The sequence below is a fragment of the Mastigoproctus giganteus genome, chromosome 13, assembly GCF_048544385.1.
Source record: "Mastigoproctus giganteus isolate SK-2022 chromosome 13, ASM4854438v1, whole genome shotgun sequence".
In the NCBI taxonomy this organism is placed as follows: domain Eukaryota; kingdom Metazoa; phylum Arthropoda; class Arachnida; order Uropygi; family Thelyphonidae; genus Mastigoproctus; species Mastigoproctus giganteus.
The window spans coordinates 73,064,416-73,083,926 of NC_143587.1; the positions used below are offsets into that span (position 1 = coordinate 73,064,416).

The 19,511-nt window shown below is 38.7% G+C and overlaps 1 protein-coding gene across 1 annotated transcript in view; it reads left to right on the forward strand.

The window, feature by feature from the left end:
* Positions 1 to 17,441, forward strand: part of LOC150076163 (protein Wnt-7b-like) — a 212,871-nt gene extending 195,430 nt beyond the window's left edge. The window contains exon 4 of the mRNA XM_090387536.1: positions 16,953 to 17,441. Coding sequence (XP_090243662.1) covers positions 16,953 to 17,441 — 489 coding nt within the window. The remainder of the gene's footprint in view (positions 1 to 16,952) is intronic.
* Positions 17,442 to 19,511: the final 2,070 nt, after the last annotated feature.

A 19,511-nucleotide genomic window follows, 5' to 3' on the forward strand; every position in this document is an offset into this window, starting at 1 on the left:
CAAAGCACCGGACAAAATTTATCGAGTTGGTAGGGCGTATATATAAAAAAGATGCAATAGTGAACGGGTCAGTGCCTTTGCACCATGTTTTGTTCGTAGTGAACTGCCGAAGTAGATAGGCATCATTTTAATTGTATCTCATATTGGTTGAATACCTTCACAACGAGTTACCATGGTATTACACTACCTCGAATAAGTAATGCTTCACCAATGAAGAAGACTAATGTTACTTTCTCGGCGGATAACACCAACCAGACTTCACCGTTTGTAAAATGGTAAAAAAGGTAAACTGAAGCCATTATCAATCCACTGCAGGATGGAGCCTCCTCAACTATTCGTGTTGAGGAAATTGGACCATAATCTGCCACGCTGTCCAGTGCGCGTTGGCAAATCGACCGTATTTAACAGTCAGGGGCTTGAACCCTGATCTACTCAAAGAACGTGTGCTACTGCACTCCTGCTTCTGACCACTCGGCTACGGGATAAAAAACTGTTTTATCCACATATCAGTCCCTATTAGTTTTAGGAAAGCTAAAAAAGGTAGAGGAAAGTGATAGTAGGAGAGAAGAAGAAGAAATGCCGCCGAAAGAGGAAATGGGCAATTATTCCTCACTCATAAATCCCTCAACTAGGCAACGCTTCCCCATTAGGGAAGACCGTTGTTACCTATCCTCGGGCAGCATCAAGCTCCCGTCTGGCACCGTTTTTTCAAGTCTTGTTTGTATATGTATGGGATAATTATCCACTTGTCCCTATTAGACCTAGAAAAGCAAAAAGTAGAGGAAAGTAACAGTAGGAGAGGAAGAAGAAGAAGAAGTGGCGTTGAAGAATGAAAAGTACAGTAACTCATCAAACTCATACCACTCAGACTCCTCGAATAGGAAACGCTTCCCTAATGGGGAATCGTTTCCTATTCTCGGTAACTCCGAGCTGCCTCAGGCTCCCCTGGTGGCCGTTTCAAGGCTTTTTGGCCGCTCCTCGATAAGGGTAGGTACCGTGGTGTTGCAATCGTGATAATCCAGTTATGAAGTTTAACTCCATAATATAAGATGCCTGATGGTGTGCAATAGTATAAATTAATGTGATTATTTTGCATAAAGCATGAAACTACGTGTAAGATTCAATAGTGAACGGATTAGTGCCATTTTGTCTGTAGTCAACTCCCTAAGTAGATAATTGGCATCGTTTTAATTGTGAATACCTTCACAACGAGTTGCCATGGTATTGTACTACCTCGAATAAGTAATATTTCACCAGTGGGGAAGACTACAAGCCAACCTTGAAACGGTGTCGTCTGGGAGGTAGTATCCACCTAGAATAAGTAACATTAGTCTTGTCCATTGGTGAAGCATTATTATTATCAGTTTATTTTTCTGGCACCCCTGTACAGACAATATACAGGAAGGTGGCCCATACAGACATCCAACAACAAATTAGATAGGAATAAAGATAAGTCAGAAAATACATAAAAATAAATATATTAATAAATACATAAAGCGGAAAAGCCACAAAGCAAGAGTCATAACACTATGAATGAATCTCTGAATTTCCGCAGAACGGAATTTCCTCAGTCCTTTCAGTCTTTTGAAGACAAAATCGTTCATTACAGATGATCAAGAGGCACAAATTCCAAATAAATGAAAACTCTCTTCAATTAATTTGTAGTGTAGTGTATAATTCCGCTGCAATGAGTTTCCTGTAGGTTTTGTCATTGCAGTACCTCTTCGGGTATTCGCAGGAAACTTTTTTTTTTTTAAGCTTTCTGCGATTTATGGGATTATTAAATGGTGTATAATGAAAAAATTGTCATAAGCAGGCAGCTTTATTTTATTTATTGTAATATTTATACAAATACGTATATATAATTAATTTTATTAATAAGAAAAACGAAATACAAATTCATGATAAAATTACAAAAATACAATTATAGTAACAAAAATTACATAAATATAAAAATTATTTTAAAAATATTTAATGAGAGATTTGATACTGTTTATTTTTATCAGTGAATCGATATCTGGATTGCACAGAGTATTTTCTAAATTTACGTCAGAAATTCCATTAATTAAACTTACGGTCCCCCACGGGCTGGAGATTACCCACCCCTGCTTTAGACCATATGTAAAATTGGTTAATGACATCTTGTAAGGCCAAACAGTGAGACTTTTCCGTAATAATTTTATAAAACTTTCGACCGTTAGCATATGCTGACACACCAACGTCAACATTTTATAGATAATAAAATAAATCAGTGTATAAACTGAAGAGCATGAGACGTTCCCTGGGGAGCACCAACTCTTAATTCAAATGGACTGGAACACACTTCATTGATGCTTACAGTGTACGGCCTATTTTCAAGGTAACTTTCTATACATTAAAGGAGGGATCACGAAACCATACCAGTGAGGTTTATCAAACAAAAGTCAATGGTTCACAGAGTCAAACGCTCGTGAGAGGTCAGTATATATACAGGCACTGGAATCCAGGGCACGAGAAACGTCTTGCCAGAAAACGAACAGGTTTGTCAGTGTAAAAGCGGAGGGTCTAAAACTGTGTTGTTCTTTATTCAGTACTAAATTGATAAAAGCTGTTAATTAACAAGACCGAACCAACTATTTTGACCAGTGAGTTCAGTAGGATAATTAGTCCGTAATTCGAATTTTGAGCTTCTCCCTTTTTATGTACTGGCATGTAAAGCTTGTTTTGAAATTGTCTGGATATTCAACAGGAAGAACACTAAAAAGTGCATTAAGAAATATTGGGTCTTCTTCCATAGTATCAGAGGAATTTCATCTGAACCTGACACAAAGCCTATTTTTTATATAAGAAAGCGCCTCCTTCTGGTTGTGAAATTGTGATGGAGAAAATGTCATATTCCCTGATATGCAATAAATCCGAATTTATTGGTGTGCAGATCTCGTCTAAAGATTTAAAATACCACAAGAAAGCATTCGCTATATCCATTGGACATTTACGATATTGCTTTTTTATGTTAAGCGCATACGAGGGGTATCAAAAGTTCGTACCTGACCTAGATAAAAACATCAGTAGGAAGATGCCGTTTTTCATATAAGTTGTCTACGTATTCATTAACTAACATATGAAATTTCATTCCCGTAGGTGATCGTACACCAGAGGTGGAGCCCGGAATCTGAGAAAGGGAGCTATGGTTGACAAAGTGGAGTATCGAGTAGTGATATCAAGTTCCTGCATTTGCAGGGCAAGAAAGCTCAGGAAATTGATGAAGAAATGAAAGCTGTGTATGGGCACGTGTCTTTGACGAGCCAAGAGAAGGAAGGCCATCAACAGACACAGACATTGAGACGGTTGCAAAGGTTGAGTAGCTGGTGCTGAGTGACAGACGTGTGACAATTCACTTCATCGCAAATGCAGTGGGAATTAGTTATGGGTCTGCGCACAGCAATATACACGACCATCTGCACATGTCTAAGGTCTCCGCACGATGGATTCCAAGATTGCTGACGCCTTTGCAGAAGCAATGTAAAATGCAGTGTTCTCGCCAAATGTTGGATTTGTGCTACTGCAGCACTCACTCTGTTCTCCTGACCTAGCACCGTCAGACTTCTTGTTTCGAGAAACGAAGAAGCCATTGCGTGGACGCCGCTTTCATTCGTCTCAGGAGGTCATCAGTGAAGTGGAATCGTGGTTTTAGGCAAAAAGTGCGGACATCTATGATCAAGGCATTAAACAACTGATTCATAGATGAGAAAAATGTGTTACTAAACATGGAGAGTACATAGAAAAGGATTAAAGTTACTGTGAAATTTCACCTTTCTAGGGCTATTATTTCTCGGTAAGGGTACGAAGTTTTTGATACGCCCTCGTATATCTGGTTTGAACAACAATTACGTTAACTGTTAACAGAATTCCAGAATGACTTCAAATCATTATTTTTCTTAGCTTTTTTTTTTTTTTTTAATAAAATTAATACACTGTAATTAGTGTTTAAACTATTTTTTAATTTCAACTTGGTGGGTATTTATTATTGGCAGGAACCTTAAGCGAAGTTGATTTTGCTAGTTGTTGGAATATTAAAGAGAAAAATCATCAGACAATACGCTTACTGTTTTTTACTTGTTACTTTAAATTCATCGTGGCCTAGAAAAGCATTGATAAAGAAGCAATTCCAGCGTATTTTTTGAAGTTATACCGAAACACTGCTGCTTTAACCTCTCACCCACTGAGAACCTCTGCGAAAGCTGAGCATTACAGAGAATCAATATAAAGCGGTCACTAGTATTATACAAAGTTTGGATTAACAAAACAGTAAAAAGAAATGTCTTATATATAGATAGTTTAAGTGTAAAATCAATGCTGTGATTATTCAATGCCGTAAGGAAATGGAACAGAGGACTGGCAGTGAGAAATTAGTTTTATAACGAGAATTCAAACGGGGTATAACGAGAAGAATTTGTTCAAGAAAAGATGGAAAATCGATAATAGAGTTTAATGATTGATTTAAAACAAATTAATGATTTATAATGATTGATTTCAGACAAAAAAAAAAAAAAAAAAAAAACAATAACCTTGTAATCTGACAGAATAACATTGCCCACAGCTTCGGGCTCTACGTGGTCTTTGTAAAATATCAAATGTAGACGATGGCCCACCATGATATTTGACCATGTTATTGCCGAACTATCTTATTATTTTATTCTGTTTTCATATATCACCATGGAAATGCGGTAAATTAAAATCGCTTATCACAAGTACTTGTACGGACGGATTTAAGGACGACAAGAGGTCCCTCAATACTATTTTGAATTTTACTATTATATCCGTGGTTACAGGAAGAGGAAAATACATGACCAATAACAGTACTAACTCATGATGATGCTTGTTAATGTAGAGGTAACACCCCTCTAAATGCAATTCTACATTATACCTGATTTAGAAACTTTCAACGAATCGTGCCATAAATTATGACATGGTGCGATCACGTTTAAAAAAAGGAAGCAGGATATCATAGAAAAGACGTACGGATATAATGCCCGAGCGCAACTTCTCAGAATGGACCCAACCCACCTTTGGAACTCTTCTGGCAGAAATCAAGTTGGCAGTGACGCCAACACAGAAAATCCATGGAGCAATCAACAAACTAAAAAAGACTTAAAATATAGAGGTCTGTGCGGAACTGTCTCAAATCAATATCGCTAGAGATGACGTTAAAGCCGCTGTGAATAGCCTCAGGAATAAAGCCACAATTCGGCCTGATAAATTCCCGTTCTTCGTGATTAAAATAAGCAGTGTATACATCATAGATCTGCACCTTCACATTTTCTACAAAATCTTAAATGAAAACCACTTTCCGAGGATATGGAATACGTAGTTTGTTAAACCTGTTCCCAAAAATAACTCCACCAAAGACTACAGGCCCGCCAAAATCCGCCAAAGACCACAGGCCTATTGCAATTGGATTTCGCTTCAAAAAATATTTGAGAAATCTATTTTAAATACCATCAACCATCACTGCTTCGGACATAGACCGGAGTACCTTCATTCAGTGATCCCACAAAATTTGACTACCACGAATCTTATGGAGACTATTTCGAATCCAACACGCCCTTAACTTCAGACAGCAACTAGATATTGTCTTCTTAGACGTTGCATCCGCTTTTGACAGTATTTCCATCTCGGCTATTACTGTCATCTTGGAGGAATATTTCCATATAACTGGGCACGTCTTAGCAATAATAACGAACTCTTTGAGGGAGAGACATCACTGCCATAAATGGAATTTCCAAACAGATCTTCCAAGTAAACAGGGGAGTCCCACAAGGCTGTGTCCTCTCTTCTACGCTCTTTGCAGTAGCACTGCATCCTTTCCTGGCCCAAAATCGAAAACAATTTGTCATATATGGAGACGACTTGAAATTTTTCATCACTTCGAACGACCAAAACGCATCCTTACAACGCAACAATGAAGCAAACTCCAAAATTGCCGAGTTGCAAGAATAACTTAATTGTATGGGGCTCCGATTAAATGAACACAAGATAGCACAAATTGTTTTCACCAACAAGATAATAAAAGAACCACATATCAATATATCAGTACGCGTGAATGGCAGCGTGGTTAAAAAAGTCCAGACACATATTGATCTTGGTCTGAAATAGGACGAAAACCTAAATTTCACACCACATTTCGGACATGTAAAGAAGAAAACTTACACAGCGCTATGGACCACGAGACAGGAGCTGGTTGGTATCAGGAACCCTGACCTTGTTAAACAATATATTTTAAGATGCGTCATACTCATCCCTCTCTACGCATCTCAGATTTGGTCTTCTGCCCCAGATACTACCATCAGGGCTTTCCTGGGTTTAGAGTACTAGATGCTGAGATGGTTAAACAGGATCACTACGCAGCTATTTACAATATCAAGGGCTATTTTGTATGCCAACTTGGATGTCACGCCTTGGTCTCACATAATTGTCACCAAGAACATCCTGCTTGTAAAACTGCTGACCGGGAGACTCGACCTGCCGAAAACTGACTACCTGCTGACTCGGCCCCGCATGACGCAAAGGTGGGCGAATAGGACACCATCACCTCCATTCAGTAGCGCGCTCACGCAGCTGGGAAGCCTTCAGGATTTTTTTCCTTCTAACACCATTAAGATGTATAACGATCTTCAAGCAGAACCAGAAAGGCTTTGCATAGAGAAGAAGTACAGGACTGAAATGTTTCAGAATGCATTACTCCACCTATAAATGCTGCGAGGAAGTGAAGCCCACATATGGAAACAATACAGAATGCAAGAAGAATGAACTGTTCGGGACTGTTTTTGTTCCACACTGGTGCTACTGTTATGTTTGTATTATACGTCTTATATTTCTGTTATCTCGCTGTAAATAGTGGTGTAGATATGAACATTCTTTAAAATTCTCTAATTGCGTGTAAAAGTACAAATTATGCTTATGCTCTCTATCTGCATGTCATGTAAAAACAAGGCAATAATATGTATAATATAATTAGACAATTTATAATTTATTAAGACAGTGATCATCATCATCAGCCATTTTCAATCCACTGCAGGATGCAAGCCTCTCCAGCAGCTTTCCAGTTCCTTTTGTTTTGTGCAATGACATGTATATTAATTATAGATATGTATAAATTATAAGTGGATATAACTTACGTTTGTATATATGAATGTGCACCCCCTGATTAATAGCCGTAAGCGGGTGTCTCTTAGGAGAAGATTAGAATAATAATAATAATAATAATTTAAAAAAAAAAAAGGTTATACCCCAATCGCACCAACCCCTGTTGCGTCTAAGTACGCTGTAATCGGGAGCGGTGATTATAGAATCAGGAATTGAGTCGTGCAGTCTTGGAGAACGTTACAATCTGGCGATCTCTCAGCTACAGCCAGGATGTTAATTGCAGTGTATTTTTTAATATACTTTGAGCGTTTTGGTAATAGATAGAACAGAAGTTAGTGGACGTTTCCCAATTACTAGTTGTAGCAGGAGCAGCAGTGCGTAGCACACGCTTCTTGATTAGACCGGGGTTCGAGCCCGTGACCACCATTTACGGAGGATGCGGAAAGGTCAGGGAATGACCACCACATATCCCCGGAGCAGTATGGCCTTAGTTGCTAATGCTCCTAAAAACCAAATAACAAACACAAACATACTAGCTGTTTTTTGTTTGATTTTTTTCCTGTTGGAACGACGCAGCTGATCATAAAATCTATGAAATCTGTGCGCTAAATCTGTAACTGCTCTTCATCCTTAGGATGGCAATACAAGACAAATGATGGGGAGTAGAGATTTTGTTTAAAAAATCGCATGTGTACCCGGTACGCACGAAAGATGTTTTATGTATAAACATCCTTGACGACACCTATTAAATTTCGAACAGCTAGAACCGAAATCATTAACGATGTAATTTATGCTCACGCCCGCTACTTACTCTACCGAATCAGTGTTAAATAGGATACACACGCCCGCTGCTTACGCTACCGAATCAACGTTTGGAAGAGGTTAGGCCAATAGCCTGCTTACCCATTTGATTGTAGCCATTTGTTGAATAGGCAACAATACAAGTATTTGTATTGCAATCATACTATCATGTTGGATCATGTTACTTTGTCATGCTTTGTTGCAAATTACACATGCAGCGCTACGAGATCTACAAGAAACGACAGTATCCATGCATAATACGCTATCAAAATTATGACTTGGCCCAGGATCTCAATGAGTACAAGCACAAGATGGTAACACTGCAAATTCTATTTCGCAATGAGGAAGCAGAGATACTGTCAGAGTTGAAATATATCAAGATCGACGAAGACAACGAAGAGCTCATACTAGGTCGTAAATTGTATGAATCGGACTTGGACATTCGCAGAACGATTGAAATATGTAAGACGATGTGTCAAGACGACGATGACACTGACGAAGCATGCGGTAATGACCTGCATTGCCTTGTAACGCGACTGCGAGAAGAAGGCCCCTTTCGAAACTTTTACAATAGTCCAAACAGCGAGATGAATGAGGATCTAAAGCTCGCCACGCTCAACCGACTTAGCACAATTGTAAATAAACGCGAAAACTTGATGGCCAACGAGGATGTCTGCAACTTAATGAGAATGACCAATGACAAGCAAAAGATTCTACTCACACATGTAATTTGCAGTCTGTTATCTCCCAATCGCGAACCGATTCAAATATTCTTGACCGGCCCAGCTAGTTGCAGATTCGCCTCTTGATGGCCCCTTTCGAAACTTTTACAATAGTCCAAACAGCGAGATGAATGAGGATCTAAAGCTCGCCACGCTCAACCGACTTAGCATTAGCACAATTGTAAATAAACGCGAAAACTTGATGGCCAACGAGGATTTCTGCAACTTAATGAGAATGACCAATGACAAGCAAAAGATTCTACTCACACATGTAATTTGCAGTCTGTTATCTCCCAATCGCGAACCGATTCAAATATTCTTGACCGGCCCAGCTAGTTGCAGATTCGCCTCTTGATGGAAATATACAACCACTTCAGTAATACAGATGGGTACTAACGCCTACATTACATGCGCTTCAACTGGTAAGGCTGAAGCACATCCAAGATCACTGCTCTCAAGATATCCATTTCTCTGGTTACCAAAAGGTTTCTGCCACCCGTGGCAGAACGTTTATGATTAGAGGTATGCCTCTAATCATAAACATAACCAATGTGACATAACCAATAAACAGTGTGACATAATAAACCATAATAAAAACCATAATAAACAGTGTGACATAACCAGAATTGACTGCTGACACGATGTTGAAGTTGACGCTATTCAGGGTCTGTGGCTTCAGGGTCAGTGTTGGATTGTCATTTGGCAAATGCTCACAATTGTGGCAAAAGGCATTAAAATGGCTGAACCGCCTTTTAATGCCACCACCACATTGTCGCCAAGCAGCACTCATCAATCATAACAGCTGACGCCACGTTTGGTCTTCTGTGTGGCGTGGAATTGCTGGCACTGGCGACTGGTGTAGGAATTCGACTTGTCTTAGGCCCACTGCCGGCCCAGCCATAGCTAGGTTGGAGATCTGCCCTCACATAGGTCACTCTGGCCCTATGACTTTATCCTTCTCACACCATGTGTGGTCTTCCCCCCCTGCTATCCATCTTTAGTTTCACCTAAAGGTAGGGGCCATAATGTGCCCCACCTCAACTCCCACTCCCAAACCATAATCTGATGGATGCTTTCCCCCTCTATCCATCCCTGCATAACTATAACTCCCTTCCCCGTTCATGGTCTTCTCCCCTCCCAGCTCCTCTTCAACAAAAGCTTCTTTTTTATTATTTGTTTTTTTTTTTTCTGGGCCCTCGCTGGGAAGCTCAGGTGACCCTGAGGTTGAGGTTCGCCCCGCCATAGTAATTATTCCTCCTGACTTCCTGGCCCGGCTCCACGTGCGGATGGGATGGATGGTTGGTGGTGTTCCCCAGGTACCCCTGTCTAAGAGGCCAGATGAAGAGCCTGGAAGCTTACTTCTTAAAAAAAATCTGTGCACATTCTCTAAGCTGCTAACCCGTCAGATTGATGCCCCATCGATAGAGGATATTATCTCACTTCCCAAAGCAAGCAATAGAAACCACCAGAGCGGGCAACGTCCACTTAGGATGAAGCTCACTATCCTGGACTCCCTGAAAGGAATGTTGCCGTGTAACATGATTCAACACCTTCTCCATAGTGCCAAATAAGTTTGGAAAAAATAGAAGATACAGAAGCCAAATTATCGATGAAATCTTGACCAAATCACCTGAATTACTATAAAATGTGAGCTTTATTTATATGAGAAATGTAAATAAGTTAATGCAAAAATATAAAGCAAAGCAAATTGTAATGACAGAAAAATATGACAACCTGTATTTGTAATTACAATATTAATTTAATACCAATTTTATTTTAAAGTTACTGCTATTAAGTGAATATAATTTTCTAAACAATGTCATTATTTTCAATTTCAAAAATCTGTATAAAATTGTACGCTGTATTTAAAAAATATATATTTGTACGCCCCCCTAGCCTACTGGCTGTTCAGGGGGTGAACCTAAGGTTAATAAACAGATAATAATAACATAACAAAATTATCACTAACACTACACAAACGCACACTAACTCACATTCCCTGGTAGGGCCGGCCCCAAAATTTTTGGAACCCTGTTCAAGAATTATTTGCGGGGCCTGGGGTCTGTGCAAAAATAAATAGGTATTTTTTTAAATTATATAGTTTTCAAATTCAACTCTTGCAGTGACAGTGTGAGTAACTAGACATTAAGATGGCGGTAGGCTCGGTGACAGAAATGTAGAAAAAGTCGGGGATGATGTTATTATTTAGACCATTTGAGCGCGGGGCCCTGTTCGACAGAAACAGTTAAACATGCTTCTGGCCGACACTGCTCTCTGGCCTTTACAGGGTTTGTATAGGACACAGAGTTCACTACTCGCAGTCTGGGGAGATCCCTCCCCCGCCGGTGCCGCTTGTGTAATATTAAATACGAAGTCCATGTGGATATTGGTGTTGCTATTCCTATGTTGCAGTGGGTGGTTAGCTGGATTACCATGTTAAGTTATTTCTGAGTTACGAAACGAGACAAAGACGCTTACCACGGGCGTCGACCACATGTGGCTGTCCCATGAATGATCTTTGGGTTTTTGAGTGTCTGCTAGGAAGAATGGGTCTTCGTCGAGATCTTTCCGACTTCGAAAGTGGAATGATTGTGGAGGAGAGAAAGACGTGCAAGTGCCAGTATCTCGACAACAGCCAATATGGTTAAGTCCTCCAGCTCTATGGGGCCACGACTCTACCGTGGCTGGCTCAACAGCGGTCAAAAGTCACACGATGAAGACGACCGTAGTGAGCATCGTGTAGCAAGGTAGGTCATGGCATTCGGTGACCGTCAAGGATACTCATGCTCACTGCAAGAATAAAGAAACTGCGCTTTGCATGAACATGCCAGCACTAATACTGTGCCATAGACATGCAGAAATATGTTGACTAGTCTGACGAATACCGTTTCCAACTCGATCAGGCTGTGATTGGCGCATTCGCATTTGGAAAAATTAACGTGAGGCCATGGCACCTGGATGCACTATTGTTCAGCAAGTTGGAGGCAGTGGCGTCATTATTTAGGGACTGTTTTCGTGGCATGCCGTGGGTCCTCTGATCACAGTTAATTACCGGCTCGGTGGGAAAGCCTATCTTTCTATCGTCGCCGATCAAATGCACCACCTTCATGGTGACAGTGTATCCGGAAAAATTCCGGCGCCTAACGAGACATAGGGCCATTCCACAAGACCGGTAGGTTGCTAACTGCTTTCAGGATCATGACAATGAATTCTCCATCCTCCCATGGTCGCCCAATTCATCCGATCTCAACCAACCTGTCCTTTTCCAGTAGTTTGGGACTACTGATAAAGGACATTCGATGTTACGACATCCACCAGACAATGTGCGGACATTATTGGACACATGGTGCAACACATTTTGGAGTCCACGCTAAGATGGCTGTATTACGGGCAAACCCTACGAGGTATTAGATAAGCGTTGCTAATAAAAAGCCAACTCAGTGCATCATATAAAAAAAATATAAAATCTAAATACGGTATAAATAAAATATATCGTATTACTTTTTCGTTTTATGCACGGAAAAAGCAATTGTCTCAGGTGATATAAGTTAGCGAAAAAAGAACTTTTTAGTACTCTTTTCAACTTTACTTATTTTTATTCTTGGCAACTCTATTTCATATTGTTTGCTATGAAACTCGCCTTTTATTTTATTATTTTATTTTTATTCTGTAGAAATTCAGGCTAATGGGGAAACCCCGGAGACCGCCATGAAACATTTTGTACAAATTCATGCTCACTAGCTGACCTGCGTGTTGTGTTGGCTGAAAAAATATTAAATTAGTTCAAATTTTCAGTGATTTCTGAAAGAGACGTGCTTACTTTAGTTCCTACATTAAAGCGAAATATGGTATTTTCATGGTATTATTAAGTAAGATATTAAGATACCTTAATATCTTAGTTTAGCGAAGTTGGTCATGAACTAACCCAGGGGCTCACATCTGGTGAGTATGGGCTTGGCACACCCAGGGTCCTGAGCTGGATATCGTCATCATTCTTCTCTTCCTTGGTGATTCCCTTCTACCTCTCTCTCTCTCTCTGTCTCTCTTTCTTTCTCAGGGTAACTCAGAATTTTTTTTTTTTTTTTTTTTTGCTGGTGCAGCAAAAGCCTCAGGTTTCCTTGCACCATATGGCTAATAATAATAATGTATACACATTTTAGTATCAAGGAGTAGCCTTCACCATACATATTCAACGTGATCCAAGGCGGGGGGGGGGGGGGGAGCTGGTGACCACTGGTTTAATGGAAAGAGTTCATATCAGTAGAAAGAAAATAGTACTCTATATGTGTAAATGTTTGTAATATATGTGAATAAAGAATATTATTATTTTTGTTATGAACATGGTCCAATAATTGTTTCTCTTTCATTGGTGAATAGAAAATTGCTTTTGCTAATAGTAGTTAGCATAACCATCTAGCGGCATCATGAACAGTGGTACACAGTAGCATAATGAAGATTCCACTTTGATTTCTTTTATGTTCTGAAGAGGCAGAAGGATCAACCAGACTATCTTGCTGCTAATCATACTGCTATCACGAAGAAAACATTACTTCAAGACAGTCAGTTTTTCCAAGGTGACGTAATGACGCGAAACCACGCCTACCTGAGTTAACCAATGAGAGATAATGATAATAATTTGAAGTTCACATCGTCCTTCTCAGCTCATTAGGGACGCTTGTGTAGATAGAGGATGGCTAGCGTTCGAAGTGAGCCGTAATTCGATTACTCTTTATGCCATCTAATTTCGGCTGCCAGGTGGTAATTTACGGCAGTACTGCATCGTGAAAGTGAGGTGATAAGAAGCGGTTTTCACTGCCATCCAGGGAAAGGTCAACGTCTGTTGGCATCACGCTTATCCGTAACTTATCAGGTGAAGTGCTTTACTCACTATCTTTGGTACGGCCAATTCAACATGTCTGCCAAAAGTACAACAGGCCGAAAAGGGGAAGGGCGGAATAGCAAGAATGGAACGGAGACAGATAGACAGACAGCTATTTATCGTCTATTAACGATGTTCAGGGAACGCCAACTTTCCTGCAAAACTCTTTTACCTTTTCTTCATTCTGGCATCTCAATCCCACAATTTCTTGCTGTGAGGACTGAAATCTGAGTTGTACATTTTAAAGTGAATTTGTCTCTTTTTGAAAGGATCTCAAGAATCTCGGAGGAAGTCTCATAATTATGGTCTGATGCATGAGTACTGAATTTAGGGGAGGAGGAAGGGTCACAAAAAAAAAAAAATCTCAAAAGAAGTAATGAAAGAAGATCACGATTACCTCTACTGGACCATATATACATATATATATGAGAATCTCTTAAGTGGTTGATGATAATTGTAATTGTATGCGTGGGAATATGCTAAATGGATGTAGGACATGCATCAACGTCTTCAAGCTCTAAACTGCTAAAGAAAAATGTTAGTAAACTTATAATAATTCGAAAGAAATTATAATGCCAAAGTAAAAAGGTGAAGTGTTCATTGTGCAGGATGCCAACCTAGAACAACAAGTGAAAGGAAAGCGAAGTGTAAGAAAGGAAGATATAAAAGAGGCTGAAAGGGAAAAAAAATGCTAATGAGTTGATTAATGCAATCGATATAACTGATATTTAATATAATAATTATACATACATATTTTTATAATATATAAACTAATCACTAGCATTGACCCAAATACAGTTACCATCTCAATTTGGGTATACACTATATATAAAAGATACGGAATAAATTCATATTAATGTAAATTAAATAAATAAGTATTTCCGATGCGCTTGCATTATATTTATACACAGTATAAATAAGTAGAAAAATAATAATAAAGAAAATAAGACAAAAGATTTAAAAAAATGAGATAGGAAAGCAAACATCTATGGCTGCAAAGCATTACCGACCACATGTTGCTGAAACACAGAATTTAATTTGCTTATTCTAATTATTATTATTTTTTTAATTCTAGCCGTAGCCTAGTGGTCAGGCGCGCGGGTGCATAAGTACACGTGCCTTGAGTGACCGGGGTTCAAGCCCGTGACTACTGAATATGGTGCTGTTTCTTGTATTCTGTCTATTTGTGAACTCCTCTGACCGTTTGGTCGTCCCGGAGTATAAACAGAAAATTTATTTATTTATTTATTTATATGTATATGTATTTTCAAATAAATATTTCACAACCACTCTACAACTTTTAAAGTTAAAGGGTTATATCCTCTCAAGCAGAGAAACCAACACACATCAAACAGTGGGGACAGTAATCTTCTGACGAAACGATTTGCGGTCGTAGAAACACATTTTTAATTTTTCTAAATACATACCTAGACGCTCGAAGCAAAGCCAGTTGCATAAACATTATTTAAACAATAATACTGTATTATATTTTTAATTAAATTACACGGGAGAGAAATTTTAAATATGTAATAATTGTACAGTTGACATGAAATTTGGTACAGAGATCCTTAAGAATATTCTAAATAAATCATGAAATTTTAATTTTAAAAGCATCAGCTGCATTTGGAAATTTATAATTACTAATTAAGATCGAAAAAGCGATAAAGCTCAATATGTCCTATTAATGTTATTATTATAAACTATAAAAGGAAACCTCATACCTTTATGTAGGAACATAATTCTCTCAACACTCACGTTAGAAAGATTATGTGATTATATAATTAATTATACGAATAAATAAATACTTATTAAAAGATTGGCTTAAATTGGATTAAAATTCAATTCTCATCCCCAAAATAATGCATCAGGATGAGAATGAATCAGGATGTTGGGGATGAGAATTGAATTCATGCCAATCTTTTAATAAGTATTTATTTATATAATTTTAATGTAATTTTCGTAATTGATTTTGTTTAATATTAAATATGGGATATTTATTCGTATAATTATATAATCGCATAATCCTTCTAACGTGAGTGTTAAGAGAATTCTGTTCCTACATAAAAGGTATGAGGTTTCCTTTTATAGTTTATAATAAAAGGAAATTTATAAGTAAATAAAAATAAATTTATGATTTATCATCGCAACAGTTAAAAATTGGCTGTGCATTTTATGAAAGTGTATGGGCTCGATTTCGTAATATGCAAATGTTCCCCAGAATCACGGCGAGCCCTGTTGCAGGGAAAAGGAGCCTGGGATCTATGAAATTGAGGTACATTCGACTCTTCGCTCAACACTTTAACCTAAATAGAGCGATAACTTGAAATTTTATGAAAAAAAAAGGAATTTTCGCCGGTTTGCTATTGGTCTGATTTTAATGTAATTTGAGATGGCCTTCAGATCTTTCGGAAAGACCCAAATAAAAAATTTCATCAAAATACATGTACTGGGAGTCGACTTGTTACATGCAGTCGAACGAACGGACATGGTGAAGAAAATAAGAGATTTAAAACGAAATTAAAACAAAAGAAGCACAAGTCTGTTGATATCGTTCATGATTCTCTAGCCTGATGTATCGAAAACTATTAAAACTTTGGCTCTTATTTTGTGGCGTGACAGGAAAAGAAAAGTAACATACCTTAATAATAAAGCAAGGCATAAGCAAAAGATAAAAACCGAGCGCAACGCGGTTTTTATTTTTTGCTTTGTTTTTACTCTTCATTTCGTAGCTAGTTGACAATGACTGATGATGACATATTAAACTGTAAACTAAAGTGACTGCCATTTCCACTAAATTATAAGCATTGATTCTCAAACAAGAGATGTCTCCAAAATGAGCAAATTGAGCATTAATCTTCTAGACCAGTGGTTCCCAAACTACTGAGATTTACGGACCCCTTCAGAAATCAAAAAAAGTTTGCGGACCTCTCTCTCTCTCTCTCTCTCTCTCTCTCTATATATATATATATATATATATATATATATATATATATATATATATATATATATATTAGAATGATGATTAAAAGAATAATAAAAATAATGCCAGCAGCATGGCAAGACAGAAGAGCAAAAATTAAACATGTTTAATTTTATATATATATATATATATATACACGGGTCCGCATATATTTCTACGTGTGTGCATATATATGTATGAACACTGGGTTTTCTAAAGAGAAAATTCAATGTTTTATGTTTAAAACAACTCAGCTTTATCATCGATTTGCTATACATAGAAGTAATAATTTGACCAGTTCCAGAGGGTCCGTTTCGCGGACCCCAGTTTGGGTAACGCTGTTCTAGACAGTTTAGATATTATATGACTTGCATAGATATGTCACTGCTAGGCAACTGTATTTCATCACAAAAATATACGCTTTTTATTTCTACGGTGTTGATATAAACTTATTTATTTATTGCAGGCAGTGAAGTTGAATCTGAAGACAGAGTGCAAGTGTCACGGGGTTTCTGGATCTTGTACAATGAAGACGTGCTGGAAGACTCTTCCTAGTTTCATGCAGATCGGGGACTATCTCATGAAACGTTATCACAAAGCCAAAATGGTAATTCCTCATTGGGGTAAACGCACTCCTTCATCACGTCCGCTCTATCTGAAGCTCCGGAAGTCCAAGCGTCCTCATCGGAAACCGAGGCCGAAAGACTTGGTGTATTTAGAACCTCCGCCTAATTACTGTGAGGTTGATTTGTCGCGTGGATCGCTCGGCACTGTAGGTAGGTTGTGCAACCGCACATCAAAGGACACTGACGGTTGTGATTTAATGTGCTGTGGACGTGGTTATAATACTCATCAGTTCACTCGAACCTGGCAGTGCAACTGCAAATTTCACTGGTGTTGTTATGTTAACTGCATTGAGTGTAGTGAAAGGACGGAAGAGTATACCTGCAAGTAAATCATTCCTCCCTCCCGCTATATGGAGTGCGACTAAGCAACGTGAGAAAGTGAAATAAACTTTAAAATAATTATAAAAATAGTATTTTAACATCATCTTATGAAGTATTTTTATAAAGAACCGAGTTTCTATGTAATTTATAAATGTATATTAAATATAGATTATCTATCTATAAAATTTGGTTTTTCAGTAAATTTGGATTTAATGTGATTGTTTAATTCGATCCAGCTTCCCAAACATGAATATTCCATTTCAGGAACACTTCATATTATTAAAAATAGCTAAAAGGAAATGATAAACATATCAAATTTGTTTCCAGTTAAAAAATCCGACTATTTCTTTTTATTTTTCTACTTTCGAATATTTCAAGTGGCGCTGCGTGTAGTGGCTGTGATAAAACGTGGTCTCCGTTTTATTAAAATTTTAGTGGTTTAAAGAGTAACAAACTGAAATTACATCTTACCATAAGGAAAGGATTTAGAGTTAAAATTCTATTATCTTTTGTACAAATGTAAATATTTACTTCGCTAAGTTTATTGGAGTTTCCAAACTGGCTTGTATCTGCTGAGGCTTGGATTTTTTTTTTTTTTTTTTTTTTGCTGGTTTCCAGGTTTGGGCAACCTGGAGACGGAATTGCTGGCACCCACCGGTATTGCACTATCTCCGGTGGGTGCGGGATTTGTGCCCAAGGCACCAAAGGTAATAGTAAATCCAGGCAGGCTGCTTGTGCCTGGGGGCAGGCAGCGGCTGCTTAGGTGTTGGCTGCCCCCCGGTGGCAAGGTGGACGTACACAAGCGATAAAAAGCTTTGCAGAGTTTCTGCACCAACACAGACGTGCAAGGTGGAGATGGGCTAAGGCCTAGGAGCCACCCTTGATACAGGTAAAACACACACACACACGTGTTCGTATATAATACAGTATATATATATATATATATATATATATATTTCTTTTTTTTTTTTTTATATGTATAATGAGAATGCTAATGTATATAAAATGTATATATATCTTCTCTGTAAGTTTTTTTTTTTTGTATACAGTTTATATTACCATAAGGAAAAAGAGGTAAAGAAGATTCATCAAACACATATTTTATGTCTGTGGGGTAAATATTTAGACTCTCCTAAGATTAGGTAAACTATTTAACGGTTAACACGTTCTAAGAATACAGAAGACTTTCCAGCGGTTAATGCTATACACTGAGTGATCACTGAATTATAACCACCCCTATGAAAACTGAATGCGACTCCTTGACCACATGAGGTACGAGAGTGCGGAGTTAGTCGACCTACGTAGAATAGATAAGGTGTCAGTGGTTAAGTAGGTAGTAAAATTCCGAGCGTGATGGGTAAAAGGAAGGATTTATCAGACTTTGATAAAGGACAGATTGTGGGTGCTCGAAGAGCTGGTGCCTCAATTTCCCAAACGGCTGAACTGGTGGGGTGCTCGAGAGCCGCCGTGTTAAAGTGTACCAGGACTGGCGTCAAAATGGTCAAACAACGATCCGACGGCAAAACTGCAAAGGTCAGCGAAAGGTTGATGTTAGAGGTCACTGCCGGGTCCGACGACTCGTACAGGCGAACAGGCGCAGCTTTGTTGAAGAGTTGACTACCCAATACAGCATTGGCCAACCCGGAACAATATCTGGCATGACCATGCGTCGCACGCTCGCACGTATGGGCTATACCAGCAGACGACCCCTACGGCATCCTGTCCTAACCAAGGTTCATCGGCGTTCATTTCCTAACCAAGGTTCAACTTGCAAAGAACATGCAAGTTGGACGTTAGAAGACTGGAAGAAGGTGTGCTGGTCGGATGAGTCGCGTTATTTACTCCACTCCGTGGATGGTCGTGTACGGATTTGGCGTCAACAACAACAACAACATTCTTGATTCATCATGCATGGTATCAAAAGTGCAGGCCGGTGGAGGCGGTTGTATGGTTTGGGGCTTGTTTCACTGGCAGGAACTTGGACCCCTGGTGCATGTGGAACAACGTATCAGTGGTCTCCGCTATCGTCAACTGCTTGCTGACTGTGTACATCCCGCTATGTTACACTTTTTCCCGAA